The 14,873-nt window shown below is 37.0% G+C and overlaps 1 protein-coding gene across 4 annotated transcripts in view; it reads left to right on the forward strand.

Annotated features, from left to right (window-relative positions):
- Positions 1-14,873, forward strand: part of USP25 (ubiquitin specific peptidase 25) — a 95,675-nt gene that overhangs the window by 35,332 nt on the left and 45,470 nt on the right. For all 4 annotated transcript variants that reach the window (XM_035315414.1, XM_035315415.1, XM_035315416.1 and 1 more), the window contains one exon: positions 2,265-2,427. In XM_035315414.1, coding sequence (XP_035171305.1) covers positions 2,265-2,427 — 163 coding nt within the window. The remainder of the gene's footprint in view (positions 1-2,264; positions 2,428-14,873) is intronic.

Consider the following 14,873-nt stretch of genomic DNA (forward strand, 5'->3'; position numbering starts at 1 on the left):
GAAAATACATTTATATAGCTTTTCAGCTGATCACTAGGTTCTAGTTTAATGTGCTCACGTTCATTTTGCATCACAACTAACTATCATTGTGGCTGAAAATGAATTTGGCATATAGAGTGTGCATGTTCTCTCTGAGGACAAATCGTGATTTCTTCCTTATTTTTACTTACAACATTAAGTTCTGAGAATCAAATAAATCAATCAATACAGATGTGAAAACTGATCTGAGGTGGAGCTAGAAAAGAGAAAATGTCTCAATTGCTTAAAAAAAGAAATAAAACACAAAAACAAATATAATAAAAAATTTACTATGCAATTAAATTGATAAATGACCTTTCTCTTGAGGTCTGTAAACAGTTTTGATTTGAGACTATATATTTTCTGAACTTGAATCTTGAAATATCTTGAAATATTATTGAGGTTGGGAAAAAAAAAAAAAAAAGAAAAAAGTTTGATTGTTTCCATGAAATGAAAGTAGTATGGAGTGGGTACTGTAGTCCTGTTCCAAAATTATTCTAAATTCATTTCAGTCTGTCTGTCTTTGAGTCAGTTTTAAAGATCCCTTCTGTTTAGTTTAAATGAGTTTAGATAAATCTTCCTGAAAGAGAAATAATGTAAAGTCAGCATAACATTTGTTTTGAATTGTTTTAGTGTCCTCATCGAATCAGTTTTATTCTCAATGCAGAGATGCACTGTACTTCTAACACTTTTGAAGGATTGTGTCAGGGAGAAGGGAAAAGAATCTAAGTGATTCTTTATATTTTGGGATTTATCTGTCAAAAACTAAATATCATAAATGGACTAGACCCAAGGAAATGCCGAGTTTGAAATTCTGCCAAGTTTTTTTTGATACAAAGTTTATGATTATACCAAATGGGCTCTTAAATTCAGAATGTTTCTTTTTTTCAATAACAAATAACAAATTAGTATGTTCTCCACATCATTTGATGTACTGTTCACATAAAGCTTCGTATTTTAGGAAGTCTTATAACATGCCCCTTGCTAATTTGACAAGAGCATAGCTCAAAACAAAAAAAAAAACAGACAAAAAAAAAAAAAAAAGGAAGAGGAAACTGGTGAATACATTGTTGTGCTTTTTTCCCTGCTACTTTGTGAGTTTTTTTTTGAATATTTATTTTGAATAAGGTGTTCAAATTTTATCCTTTAGGAACCCCATTTACAGACCAGCATAAACCTGCTCTTCTTTGATGTTTAGTGAGCCCAGAAACAAAGGGGGCAACCTTTCAAGCTGCACAGACCAACCATTTAGATGCTTGTCATGCAGCTCCTGAAATGCTGTGCTTGGTGAACTCTACAGAAGTTCAACAGCAGCTCAATCTTTTGTATAATAGTTGGACTAGATGGTTGGGGGTAGTAGCAGTTGTGCACATGCCAGGCAACTTAGTTTATTAGTTAGAGACACTGCTTTATTACCTGGCTGTATCCATCTCTGCTTTTCTATTTAGACTATGTAGCTACCACAAATTACCTTTAAGGTGTGCTTTGTCACCAGGCTAAGGATATGTGCTGACATAAAAATGCCATATTAAGTGAAGCTTGGGCTTGGGAGCATAACACTTACCAGATCATACTGTCATGTGAGATACAGGTGTTTGGCAAAGATAATGTAGGAAAAGTTTCCTGCAAAGAGTAAGGTCGTTGATGCATACAATTAACTTGTTGGATGACGTTCTAAAAATTGTGGGGAGATATCTTTCTGTGGCTCATAAAGTAATTACTTGCTGTGTAACACAATTAGTACCATGTTATAAGATGCAAAAAAAAAGGAAATTAAAAAAGCTTGCCCATTTTTGAAATTTTCCTAGACAGATTTTGTTTTGTATCAGTAAAATAAACATTGGTGACTTTGCGTTTTATGTACCAATAAAAGCATTTGTTGCTTTTATTGTGCTACGCTAACAGTGCTGTCTAAAAGTTCTTATTTTCCATCATATTTGAATCTAGTTCTTAATGACTTATAGATATGGTTATCATATTTATAGCTCTTACAGGAGGTTCACTCACTCACTGATACTCTTTTCCATAAGGTAACAGAATTACTGTAATATAACTAACTGTAAAATTGTGTCTTGTTTTTGAAGATATATTACTGCATGTAAATCCACTTTAAAACTGAGTTCAGCAGCAATAAGTTATCAAATGATGCAATTCAAATGTCTGATTTAATAACTGAAAGTGTTTTACTATGTCTTTTTTTTTTTTTTTTTTCTTTGGCTTACTTCTTCCCCCTTCTATTCCCAAAGAGTTCTGGAAGCCAGTATTGCAGAAAATAAAGCAAGTTTAAAGAGGACGCATCCAGAGGTATGGAGTGACTCTCCAAACCCTTATGATCGAAAACGGCAAGACAACTGTCCAGTAGGATTAAAGAATGTTGGAAACACGTGCTGGTTCAGTGCTGTCATTCAGGTAAGCACCATCTTTCATTAGCTGTGAATGTTCATTTTATTTAATGCGAGGTAGGTTATCCTAAGTGGGTAAGATGTCTGTTTTCCTTGGAAGTTTAGGGCATTGAATGAGACATGTTTGAGTGTTACTTTATTTACTGCAAATCTTAACTTGTTCAAGTATATATCTGAAGATTCTAAAGTAATATAGCAGAACTCAGTGAAGTTTCAAAATGATGTCTTTTTCTTGTTCAAGACAAGCAGTTGAGTCTCTGATGATCCTGCATGCCTGCAGCTCATGCTGACATCAGTGATGATTGTGGATTCATAGAAACGTGTGAAAATTGGATTAGGGATGAGAAATAGACTTTTTGTATTAAAAGAACGTGCGAATGACTGGAAGGCAGTGGCTGACTATGTAGGTAAAGGAAATGAGACATCCTCAGTCATGGAGTGCTCACTAGAGTAGCTATGTGGAGGTATGTAGCTGAGTAGGGCAAAAGAAGAAATAACTGATAGCGAATAAACCTTGAGACGCAGGAAAGTAAAGGTGATAGGAAGGTGAAGGTGAAAGATACGGATAAAGTTGCACCTGTTTTAGACTATGTTACTTATTACAGCCAGTATGTGTGCTCTTAGTGTGTTTTTGTGTATATACAGCTGCTTGCTGACTTGTAATAATTGATCAGCTCTACCTATATGTAGAATTCCTATTTCATTTAATTAGAAACCACTTTTCTTTTTTTTTTAGAGTTAGTAGGAAGATGAGTACAGATACTGCAACTTGTCTGGTGGGATCTAATATTCTACTATCAATCATTCATTGTATAATTATGAATTCCATCTCTTAAAAAATTGTTAGTTGTGATTGTTAAATCTGTATGTGTTTCCGTAGTTACCTTCAAAATCATCCAAACCCACAGGTAACTGTGGCTAAATCTGGAATACGGTAGGTTTTTTAAAAATATATTTTAAAATTTATTTACAAGAAGCAAATTCAGTATATTGTAACTTTTCATAGTCTGCAATTTTCAGAGGGATTAAATATTTAATACCCATTTGCAGCAAATTACTGTCAGGCTGAAGCACTTCAGATTAAAAAAAAAAAATTGTTACTTTCATAATGATTGGTGTTATACTTTGGCAAAGTCCATGTAGATCAATGTTCTGCCTAACAATTTCCAAAAATGGATTCTTGCAGAGAAATACAGAGTAAGTATACACAATACTGCTCTGTTAAAAAAACACTCCTAAGCTTTCAACTACTTTTGTCTTGAGGTGGTGTTTCTTGATTGTTTGCAGCTTCAGTTGGTAATCCCCACTAGACTTCTCCTTGATGCACTCATCTTCCTTGAACCTTGCCATCTTCTTCTGTTCACAGGGTCCTTTGTGTAGGGGTTCCATAGTTCTGCTTCCTGTTGCATGAAAAATCACTTCAGTTTTGTTTTTGAATCTGACTCCCACTAGCTTTTTCTGGTAGCTTTCATGTCAACTAGTTGACAAGACAGTTAAAAGGAGATTGTTGTTACATTTCTGTAGACTTCTGTCACGTTTCTCTTTCTACAAGTTGGTGGTGTCTCTTTTCCAAGCTGACTTCTGAGTAGCTGCTTATATAGAACCTTATATATCTAACCTCTGGTGAGCCTTCTTGTCATCCTCCAGATCTTTTCTAGCTCTAGTAGCTTTTTAGTTGAAGAACCAGAAAAGCTCCTAAGGTGTGGGTGAGCAATGAGTTTATGGAGTGGTGCAATGGACAGATAAAGGCTTTTCAGGAAAGAAAAGCAGGGATAATGAGGCAGGACATTACCTCCCTTATGAAAAAGCAGTTCAAATGTATGCAGTGCTCATGTGGGGTGATTAATTTGTTAAGGTGAGAGTTTGTTGGTCAGGATCAGAGGAGAGGCTCATAAAGATGACACTGTTTAGTCTGTTACAGACCACTTGACCTGGATCAGGATGTGAAGAAAGCCTTCTTTAAAGGCAAGGAAGATCTGTAAGTAGAGGTGGACTGCTCAGGAGGAATTTGGAAGATTTGCCCAGGCATGAAAGGATGGTGTTAGGACAGTGAAAACTCACGTGGGGTTAATGCTTGCAGAGGATGCCTGTGGTAATAAGAAGAGCTTGTTCCTATGCTGGTAATAAAAAGCCAAAGAAGAAGAACCTGGGTCTGGCTCTGAACAGAGCAGGTGATTTTGTGGTAGCACGTTCATATGAGGTTGAGGTACTTAGTGCCTGCTCTGCCTCAGTCTTCAGAAACGAGGTCTCCCAGACCCCTGTGCCTCCCCTGTGGGAGAGCTCTGAGCTGTGGGTGAGGATTGGGTCAGTGGTTACTGGAGGCAACTGGACCCATATTAAGTCCATGAGACCCACTGAGCTCCATCCAGTGGAGCTGAGAGAAGAGGTCCATGTCCTAGCAAGGCTGCTGTCTGTCATCTTTAAATGTTTACTGAGAATCAGAGAGGCTTCTGATAACTGGAGAAAGGCTAAAGTGTCAACCTGCAGAGCTATGGGATGGTTGGACTCAGCTGACTACCAATAAGTTGGAGCCAGGCTTTGCACAACGATGCATGTTAGGAAGACCTCATGAAATTCAACAAGGCCAAGTGCAAGGTCCTGCACCTGGTTTGGGTCAATCCCACACATCAGTATAGTCTTGGTGATGAATGAATTGAGAGCAGTCCTGTAGAGAAGGACTTGGGTTACTGGTGGATGAAATACTTGACATATGCCAGCAATGTGCTCTCATAGCCCAGAAATTGTATCCCGGGCTGCATCAAAAGAAGTGTGACCAGCAGGTTGAAGGAGATGAACTCTCTCTACACTGCCGTAGTGAGATCCCACCTGGAGCGCTGCGTTCAGTTCTCGGGCCCCGAGCACAAGTGAGACATGGACCTGTCGGAACAAGTACAGAGAAGGGCCACAGAAATGATGGGAGTGCTGGAGAGCCTCTCTTCCCATGAAGAAAGGCTGAGAGGGCTGGGGGTTGGGGAAGGTTAGCCTGGAGAAGAAAAGGCTCTGGGTGAGACCTCATTGCAGCCTTTCAGTACATAAAGGGGGGCTATAAGAAAGATGGGGAGGATTTCTATCAGGGACTATAGTGATAGGACAAGGGATAATTGTTTCAAACTAAAAATGGTAGATTTAGATTAGATATTTGGGACAAATTGTTTGCTATCAGGGTGGTGAGGCACTGGAACAGGTTGCCCAGAGAAGCTGTGGATGCCCTATCCCTGCAGGTGTTCAAGGCCAGGCTGGATGGAGCTTTGAGCAACCTGGTCTAGTGAGAGGTGTCCCTGTCCATGGCAGGGGGGTTGGGACTGGATGGGCTTTAAGGTCCCTGCCAACCTAAACCATTCTATGGTTCTGTGATAGAGAATGGGTTTAAGTATAGGTAAGAGAGATTCGGTCTAGATTTAAGGAACACTCTGCCCATAAGGACAGGCAGGCAGTGGAGGAGGCTGCCCAGAGAGGCTGTGCAGGCTCTGCTGAACCTCAGAGGCTTTCAGGAGCTTCCTGGATAAGGCACTGAGCAGCTGGGCTCATCTCACAGGTGACCCTGCTTAGAGCAGGAGGTTAGACATCCATCAGTCCCATCTGAACTGAATTACCCTAGGATCCTATGGTCATGTTTTCTGTTACATTGTCATCCATTCTTAATTATTTTATTCTATTTCTGGCTATTTGCATTGACTAGATGTTTTCATGGAACTATCTGGCAAAAATTCAGTCACTTTAATAATTACAGGTTGCAGCCCATCATTTTCTATGAATTTTAGGATTGTTTTTCACCACGTACCTCACTGTACATTTACCCGTGTTGAAATTTACTATCTTACTATATAATCACTCAGTGCTACATGATCCTTCTGTCAGTTCATCATTGCCAGCTCTTGTTTTTACCACATTGCATGTCTCTGTACTGAGCAAGCTTGGTCATCTTGATACTTGATCCCTTTTCTAGATTCTTTCAGAATATGCTCACCAGCATAGACTACAGCATGGACTAAGTGAATTTGCAGTAACCTACCTTCAGATTGGACCAGACTACTTACTCCTACCCTCTTTCTCTTTTTACTTACCCCTTTATCTGTGCCTGGAACTTCAATCTTACCTCATGGCTGCATTGTTAAGGTTTATTATTGTTATTACTTCTTCAGAAATCATTCTGAAATCCCAGTAGGTTATATAAATTGGATTGCTGTTGTACTTTTTTTTTTTTTTATGGTAGGATTTACTTAGGTGCAGGTAATACTTCAGACAATGGAATGGAAACACTTCGGTATTTTTTCTCCATAACACCTCCCCTGCTACCTAACGGAGGTGTTTCGTCTTCTTGGGCCTCTAAGCATGTACTAAACTATCATGTTTGAATAAGTTTGATTTTTTTTTTTTTTTTCTGAGATCTTTTGAAGTTTTCCTTGTTCCTCTCTTCCTTCCCCTGTTCCATCACATGCGTAGCTCTTTTTCCAATAGCAGAAACGTTTTCTTGGTGCCAGTATAGAAGAGCATTTTATCTCCATAAAGCTCTTTGTAGAGCTAATATGACTTGGCATTTTACTTTCTCTGTTGTGTAATCAGATTTTTACATTCCATAACAGTTCCAAATGTCAGGACTACTGATTTTAGGTGTATTTTTATTTCTGTAAAATATATATATATATTTAATTCATAAGGACTGCAAATTCTTTAATAAATGTTTTCAAGGGAATTTGAATTTTACTTCATTAATCATAGAGATAAGGACAGGGGCTAGGGAATGTAAAAATGCTAGACCTATGATCTCATGTTATTTATACCCAGCATGCAACTTTATACTTTGAAAGAGGATTATAAAGAGGACTAGCTAGTTCTTATGGTCATCACCCATATTATGTGAAAATATGTGGCATTTGGAATTACAATGTTTTGACCCTAAAAGATAGTTAACCTTCTGTATTTAGGTCTATAGAATGTAATTCAAGTAAACCATTGAAAGATTTATAACTTCAGTTGGTTGAAAATTTAGGTTATTAATATTGTCTGCCAGCCAGAAAGACTTATGTTTCAAACAACCACCCCAGGAAATTTAATGCACGTTAATTTAGAGCATTAGCTAATACCATATTTATTTATCCACAGGGCAGATTGACTCCTTGGGTTGCATTGACTATGTAGAAGTATTTTCAAGCTTTCTTTAGGAGTCTTTTGAAATTTGACACATCACATAGGTCAACAATATCTAAATGTTAACTAATGTCAGTCACAATGATATATTGTGTAATATAATCTAAAAACTAAATTGCAGAGAAAGGAAAAAAATATTTCTATTTAAGGCGTGCTTGTTTAAAAAGTATCCTTTTGACATTTTGACAGTTTCCTTGTGCAATGTATATTGTTTTTTATAGCTACCAATTAGCTGACTTAGTCAAATGCCGTCATCAATGGTTGTTGTACTTACATTAAGAGCATGAAATTCCTTAAAATACATTTGCAGTGAGTGACAGCAACCACTAACATGATTCAAACATGTCTAGAAATATGAATATTACCCTTTAATCTCTATTTGCGCATTAGAGCATTTGTGCATACACACATGGAAGTCATCCCCTTTTGTTGGGGAAGGGGGAAATCTTTCTTCAGATAGCTCCAGAACAAAGATTTGTTTTCAGCAGTTACAGTCAGTATCGCTAGAATTAACAATGATATTTTTCCATAATGTAACTTTCAAAACCTGTCCTGCTGTCGAAGACTTCTGACTTAATAATAGCTTGAGTTTAGAAGGGAGTCCCCAAGGAAAAATGTCAAAACAAAACGGTGTTAAAGCATGTTCACTTCCTCCTTATCTGCCAAGAAACTTATCAAGTCCCTTAACAGTTTTCCCATCCTTTTGAGCTTTCAATAAACCCAATTTTTTGAAAGGAGTTCACCCATATGTGCTTTTGCTATTGCTTGGATAACTTTTATAGAGGGATCTCTAAATCTTAAGGTTTTAGTTGATTTCTAGAATTGTTTGTTTGCTTTAATTCTCATTATTGTAACTGCATATATCTGAACTTGAAACAGATCCTAAGATATCAAGGTCTTTAAAGAAACAAAACATGAATATACTACTTCTTTTTTCTCTTAGACTTCAGTGGTTCCTTTGTAAAAAGGTAACCTCACATTTAGTTTGAAGAGTTTATAATCTGAACCTGGAGTCTGAAAAAGGTTTATTAATAATGCATTTATTAAGCCTGTGAAGTGTCTCTTCTTTGTCATGCTGAGCATGAATTAATTGTTTGCAGGACTTAAGATGTAGAATGCGTATAACTCACAGGGCACGTGCACTACTGAGCCTCTTGGTATTGTCTGTAGGCTTGTTACTTGTGCATGTTGTCTCCAAGGTCTTCTACTTTTAAACATTGTGCAACATTATCTTGCAGAGATTGAAGTAGGAAAGTAGGATTTTAGTCGTGTGCAAGCGATGTTTACCCCTTGAAAAAGGTGTCAAGGGAGGGAGCACGAGTAGCTGGCCATTCAGTGAATGCCATCCAGTCAGCGAACTAAGACAAGTTCTGATGGAAGGAAGAAAGACCTTTTTTTATTATTATTTTTTTTCCTCCCTGAAAATGAGTAGCTTTCAGAACAAAGAATTAACAAGCTAGTCTTAAATTTCCCTGTGGCTGCTCTTGAACTTTTAATTTCAGGGTCCCTAATACAATTTCTGGTATTCTACTCATCTTGTGCTTAGAAGAAATCTTGTCTTTCCTTATTTCAATATATTTGGGGCTAGGATCTCAATTGATCTGAAGCTTTTAGTTCTAGAAAGCCAGCTTGACTGGTGAGAATCAAGCAAATGTTTTCCTCCCAGTTGTTGGCTCAGCTATTGTTCTTCCATCTTTGAAGCAGTTTTCTGCAAGAAGCTAATTTCTGAATTGTTTTGTTTTTCCTGTTTGTCAAGTTGAATGAAAGGGACTGTGATGGATGATGTGGCCAGTATGTTAATAGCAAAACGCCTATTATTATGTAAAAGAGTTGCATATATGTACATTGTACATGATTCTCTTGTTTCCCTGGGCATGTAAATGGAAGGCTTGGTGTTGAACTTCGGGTGTCAATCTCTGTTTGACTTATTATGTTAAGAGTCATTGACAGAATATTTTCTTTCCCCTATTTTTTCTGTGGAACAGTCTGAGCTGGGGGTGGATGGGGAATGTGATATAAACTGTTCCGTAGGATTTCATAGGCAGGGGAATAAGGGTGTTTGAAATCTAGGTTCTCTTTCCCTCCTTCCATTACTTCCTCTGTTACTCTGTTGAGTAAAGATCTACCTGTCACTTCCAAGTTCCGATGTGCTGTGATCTTTTCTGTTGGGATATTCCTTTTCCTTCTTTTTTTTTTTTCTTCCTTTCTTCTCTGTTGTCTCCAAGTTCCTCTGGTACATTGTGATTTTTCAAACTTACTTTATATTTAGTGGTATATAATGTGAAATTTCTTTTGGGGTGGGTTGGGGAGATTTAATGGATGGTGGCTTTAACTTTGATTAATAACATGATTGTTCATTTAATTAAAATAAAAGATACAGAATAAATGCTTTGAGTTGTGATCTTATGTGCAATTTCTAGGTTCAGAAGGCTATAAAGCTATGAAATTGCTTAGGTGTGTTGTTTACTTGTGCATTTAGTCAAGAACTTGAGAACTGTAACCATATAAGGAAATCTTGGCTGTTATTTTGTGTCTTAACATAATTTTTTCTTCCTTTAAGCAAGTAACAGAGGAGTGGTTGAATGGCATTTTTTAATATGTGCCAAGACACGAATATAAGATGACTTCTTCTGGAAGCATCTCACATCACGCTTATCTGTCTTCTGAATTACAGTGATGTTCTGAGTTTGTTGCTATAAATGAGTAAACGTTCTCTAAATACAGGCTGGTAATACCATGGTGAGCTGCTGTTTACTTAAAATGTCGACTTAACCCAAGTCTGCTGGAGTTCTTAAGTTAGTTTGACTTTCTAGATCAAACAGTATGAAAGCTGTTCTCCATCTTTTTCCATGTTACACCTAAGCCTTCTAGAAAAAACAAACCACAATAGCTTAAAACTGCATTTTATACTTGGGTTTTCAGCAGTTTGGAATGCTGATTTGTTGATTGTTGATGAATAAGAATGTGCTTTTTGAAATGCTTTCCAAAGCTTTTAAGATCTGTGATTGAATCTCTCTGTGACTTTGAAAATACTAAATGTTTTCTGGACTCCACTGTGCATGTGGAGTTGTTCTGCACAAATTCAACCATGAGATAGTGTCATATCTGTCTGTAGGATTTTTGCTTCCAAGAAGGAGAGAGAAAAAACCCTCATACCTATAATTTCACAAGTATAGGAACAGGAACTTGCTAAAGTCCTAGCTTTTAAAGCTCCTTTCTTCTTTTCTGTTCTTTGTCACTATGTGCAGGTTTCTAAAGAATGTGAGGATTTTTAGGAAAGCTTTTGATTGTGCCAAGTTCTCAGTGAATGGAAAAAAGCAGTATCAGAATTATGCTCTGGATATCTTCTTCATTTTATCATGGTCTTTTTCTCTAAATGGTGTAAGGCAATACAAAGGGCTATTATGTACTGAGGAGGAAAATGTATTTAAAATTTTCTATATTTTTTATCAGTAATTATTTTATACACTGTAATAAAATGTGTTTAATTTTATATGCAAAAGCAAGTAAGTATAGCACTCAGTTTCATTTTAGCTTAAGCGTTATAGGAAGGATTCTTGTCTGTGTTTTACTGCTGTGTGATGTATGCATTGGCTAAAATATAGGTCTGATGAGCACATTTAATGCCTGCCATTAGTCTCTGTTCTGATGAACAGGATTTACCACTTACTGTGAATAAGACACAAGTAAGTGGAGCAGGAAGCAGCCCTAGAGTAAGTTACAGGGAGGTGCTGGATGGAAAACAGCATAGTGCATAAGTAGAACAGTTGGTGCAGTGGTAACAAACAAGCTGCTTCGTGGACTTGTGTAGTCAAAAGAGTAGGTTCAAGAATATGAACCAAAACGTAAAGTACGTCATTGAATAGAAAAGGTGGGGAAGGCCTTAGAGACTAGAGAGAAGCAGTTCTCCCTAGTTAGTGGTATAAAGTCCAAAAGACTTGAAATTTGGAGAGAAGTGAAGTTATTTGCTGGTGAAATTGCATGTGTTCTTGCAATATTGAGCTCTGCTAGACACTAATATTCAATCCGCAGTTTGCGAAAGTGTTAAGACACCAATAATCATAAGTGCAGTAGGAGTACTTTTTGGAACCCTTAGCACTTTATATTTACTAGTTAAAATATTTTAAGTTAGAAATGCCACTGACAAGAACATATGATAATATGTGTAGGTTAGCATATAGCATTCTGCTTTTTCTTGGATTTATATTATTGGCATGAATGAAAAATTAACCTTAATAATGGCCAGTCTGCCCCACTAACAGTAGCTCCGTGTACAGTAAAACACAAGAGTTGCTTATAAAGTGAAGTAAGAACGTAAATCTAATCTGTCATGTTGGCAGAGGCAAACTCTTCTGAACAATATATTTAAATGACATAGGCAGAGTTCTATTTATGCTCTTTATTTTCAGGACAATAATAATGTATTAATTCTTTAAGGTTGCTCTATGCTTGCTATACAAAGTGAAAGTAGATATGGTCTACACTTTGTGGCATTAAACTCTGAATAAATAACACATTGAAAATGCACAAAGGGCTCACGGTGGCTAAATGTCATCTTGGTAAATGGCTGTTTTGGGGTGTTAATGCATATATAAGCTTTTGATTTGCACAAGATCATGTTTTGGCTAAATGTCAATACCTGAAGGGATTCATTTAAGAGCTCTGTAGGAATGCATGCTTCTCTCCCCCCCGCCTAATAATTGCTTTTTAAGCTGTACTGACAAGATACCTTTCAATTTTGGTTTCTAACCAAATTAAATCCTTGCTAAATTTTCTTTGCCAAAATTCAAGTTTATAATTTTCTCCTGTTAAATCTCATGCCTTGGCACTAATTGAGACAAATTTTCTTGCTAGTATTTGCTGCAGACACATTGCTATTGTTATGCACACATACACTATTGGTGGCATTCTTATTCATTTTTAATTCAGTTCACTTTGGTGAAAGTAGCACGCCCCAAGAATGGAAATTGCACAGCTTTTCTTGTGGTTGTGTTAAGAGAAATCTCAGTGCTGACCACTTTTCATAAAAGCCAGTGTTCCAGCTGTCTGCCTGTAGGTACGTCCTATTTTGTTGGCTAAGGTTTAATGACCAAGATTTTTCTTGCTTATCACCTTAGGAAGAGTTTCATTTTTCTACAGCCATTACAACATTGGTCAAATGTATTCGTTCTACTTAAACATCATCGTGATTTTCAGTGAAATGAGAAATGTTTTTGGTAACTTACAGCCTGGTTTAGAATTAGTAGCCTGAATTGCTTTAATACAAACTTCATAGAATAATCTGAAAGCCCTTCCTTCCTTCTGAGTTTAATCTTTGCAAATTGAATAGAGAGATGGCTGTGTTTGTTGTATTACAAGATTGCGTTTTTCATGTATACTTTAGAAAGGTAATCAATATTAAAAATTCACCAGCTATTGCTCAAAAATATTTGGTTATTTGACCTGGACAGTGGAAACATATGACATTGCTAGGCAATTTCTTTTTACATCTGTTGCTGAAACATCTGTTTTTAGTGCCCTGTGCTTACAGATCTTCAAGAATCCATCAAAGAGTGCCTGTCCAAAGCTATATGCAACAGCTTGATAGGTTATCTTTCATCTAGATGTAAAAGTACTGTTTCCTACTCTCCAAGTATGGTTGATGGCAGTATCTTTACTATTTTGGGACTGTTGGCAGCTGGTAATGATCTGTGTTGCATGCTAAGCTTTTATGGATTTAATGTGATGACTAATTTACATTCTTGCAGTACTAATGCAACATCACAGTACTTGAATATTAAGAATTATTTCTTTATTCAGCCAATCTAAATTCTGCCAAGGCCCTTGTTTTGATAATCCTGGATATTAAGAGGGGAAAAGGGATAGACAGTGATAGTTAAGTGAAACTAAGACAGATAGATAGTTAAGTGAAACCAAGGCTACTAATATTCTGAAACTATTTGATGTCTGTCTATCTAACTAGGGTAGACATTACTCAGAAAATTGAACATTTTTGTTATCTTACATTCTTGAAGCTACACCTCTAAATAGTTCTCTCTAGCACGACAGAAAATATCTACATTACCACCTGTACTAGGGGAAAGCCTCAAAAAGTCTATTGTCGTTCAGCATTGTTAGTTTGAACTCCCTAAACTGACACTGTTTTTTTTGGTTTGCTTGTTTATTCTCATTTTCTGTTACTCTCTCGTTCCATCCCTAACTGAAGTAGTAGCAGAAAGGCATTCTGAAAATCTGTTCATTTTCATGGTAATTTGAATTGATATCACTTATTACTACTGTGGTTCCCTTTCCTAGCAGTGGTGCTAATCTGTCCGCCTGGTAAGCAGGTGTTAAGCTAGTAGGGAAATAAAATAGTAAAAATTAATCATTTTCTGTCAGCTTAATGAGCTGAGAGGACAAGCATTGTTCAGGAAGTGGAAGCAGAGGCTTCCACAGAGACTGCTGAGGAGGAGTTTGGAAACACTGGCCAGGCATGAAAGGATGGTGTTAGGAAAGTGAAAACTCACCTGGGGTTAATGCTCGCAAAGGATGCGTATGGTAATAAGAAGAGCTTTTGTTGCTATACTGGTAATAAAAAGCCAAAGAAGGACCTGGGTCTGGCTCTGAGCTGGGGGTGAAGATTGAGTCAGCGGTTACTGGAGGCAACTGGGCCCATATCAAATTGTCCATGGGACCCACTGAGCTCCAGCCAGTGCAGTTGAGAGAAGAGGGCCAAGTCCTAGCAAGGCTGCTGCCTGTAATCTTTAAAAGTTTACTGAGAATCAGAGATTCTTCTGATAAGCTGGGGATCTTTGAGATGGTCAGCCTTTGCTTAGTCAAGCAAATGTTCTGACTGCAGTTGCTAAAATGGGATGTTATTTCCATTTTAATAATGAGTTGGAATACCTGTACAGGTCCTTAAAAGGATTCAAACAGATTTAACAAAAAAAAATAAGAGAAAATAATTTTAAAATAATAAAATCTGAAATAAGGTGGGAAATAAAGAGCTAATACTTACTCAAATGCCAGGCAAAATCATAAAGTTTAGTACAATTTTCTGTACTAAATTTGGATGTGTGTGTTATGAAATTGGCCAGCTCAGCTGCTTGGCACTTTGATAGCACTTGGATTAGTCATGGAGAGAAGTCAGTCTTTGGACATTATATTTCAACAGCTGGTTTATTTTGTATGTAAGACATTGCTATGTTTCGCTTGATGAAGAGCCCATCAGTGGAATGTTGTTACATCATGAGACATAACTTCAATTAGTATGAACTTCTAGAATGACACTTGAATTAAATATTAACATTTTCTATGGTTTGAGTA

This window comes from Oxyura jamaicensis, chromosome 1 (genome assembly GCF_011077185.1).
Source record: "Oxyura jamaicensis isolate SHBP4307 breed ruddy duck chromosome 1, BPBGC_Ojam_1.0, whole genome shotgun sequence".
NCBI lineage: Eukaryota > Metazoa > Chordata > Aves > Anseriformes > Anatidae > Oxyura > Oxyura jamaicensis.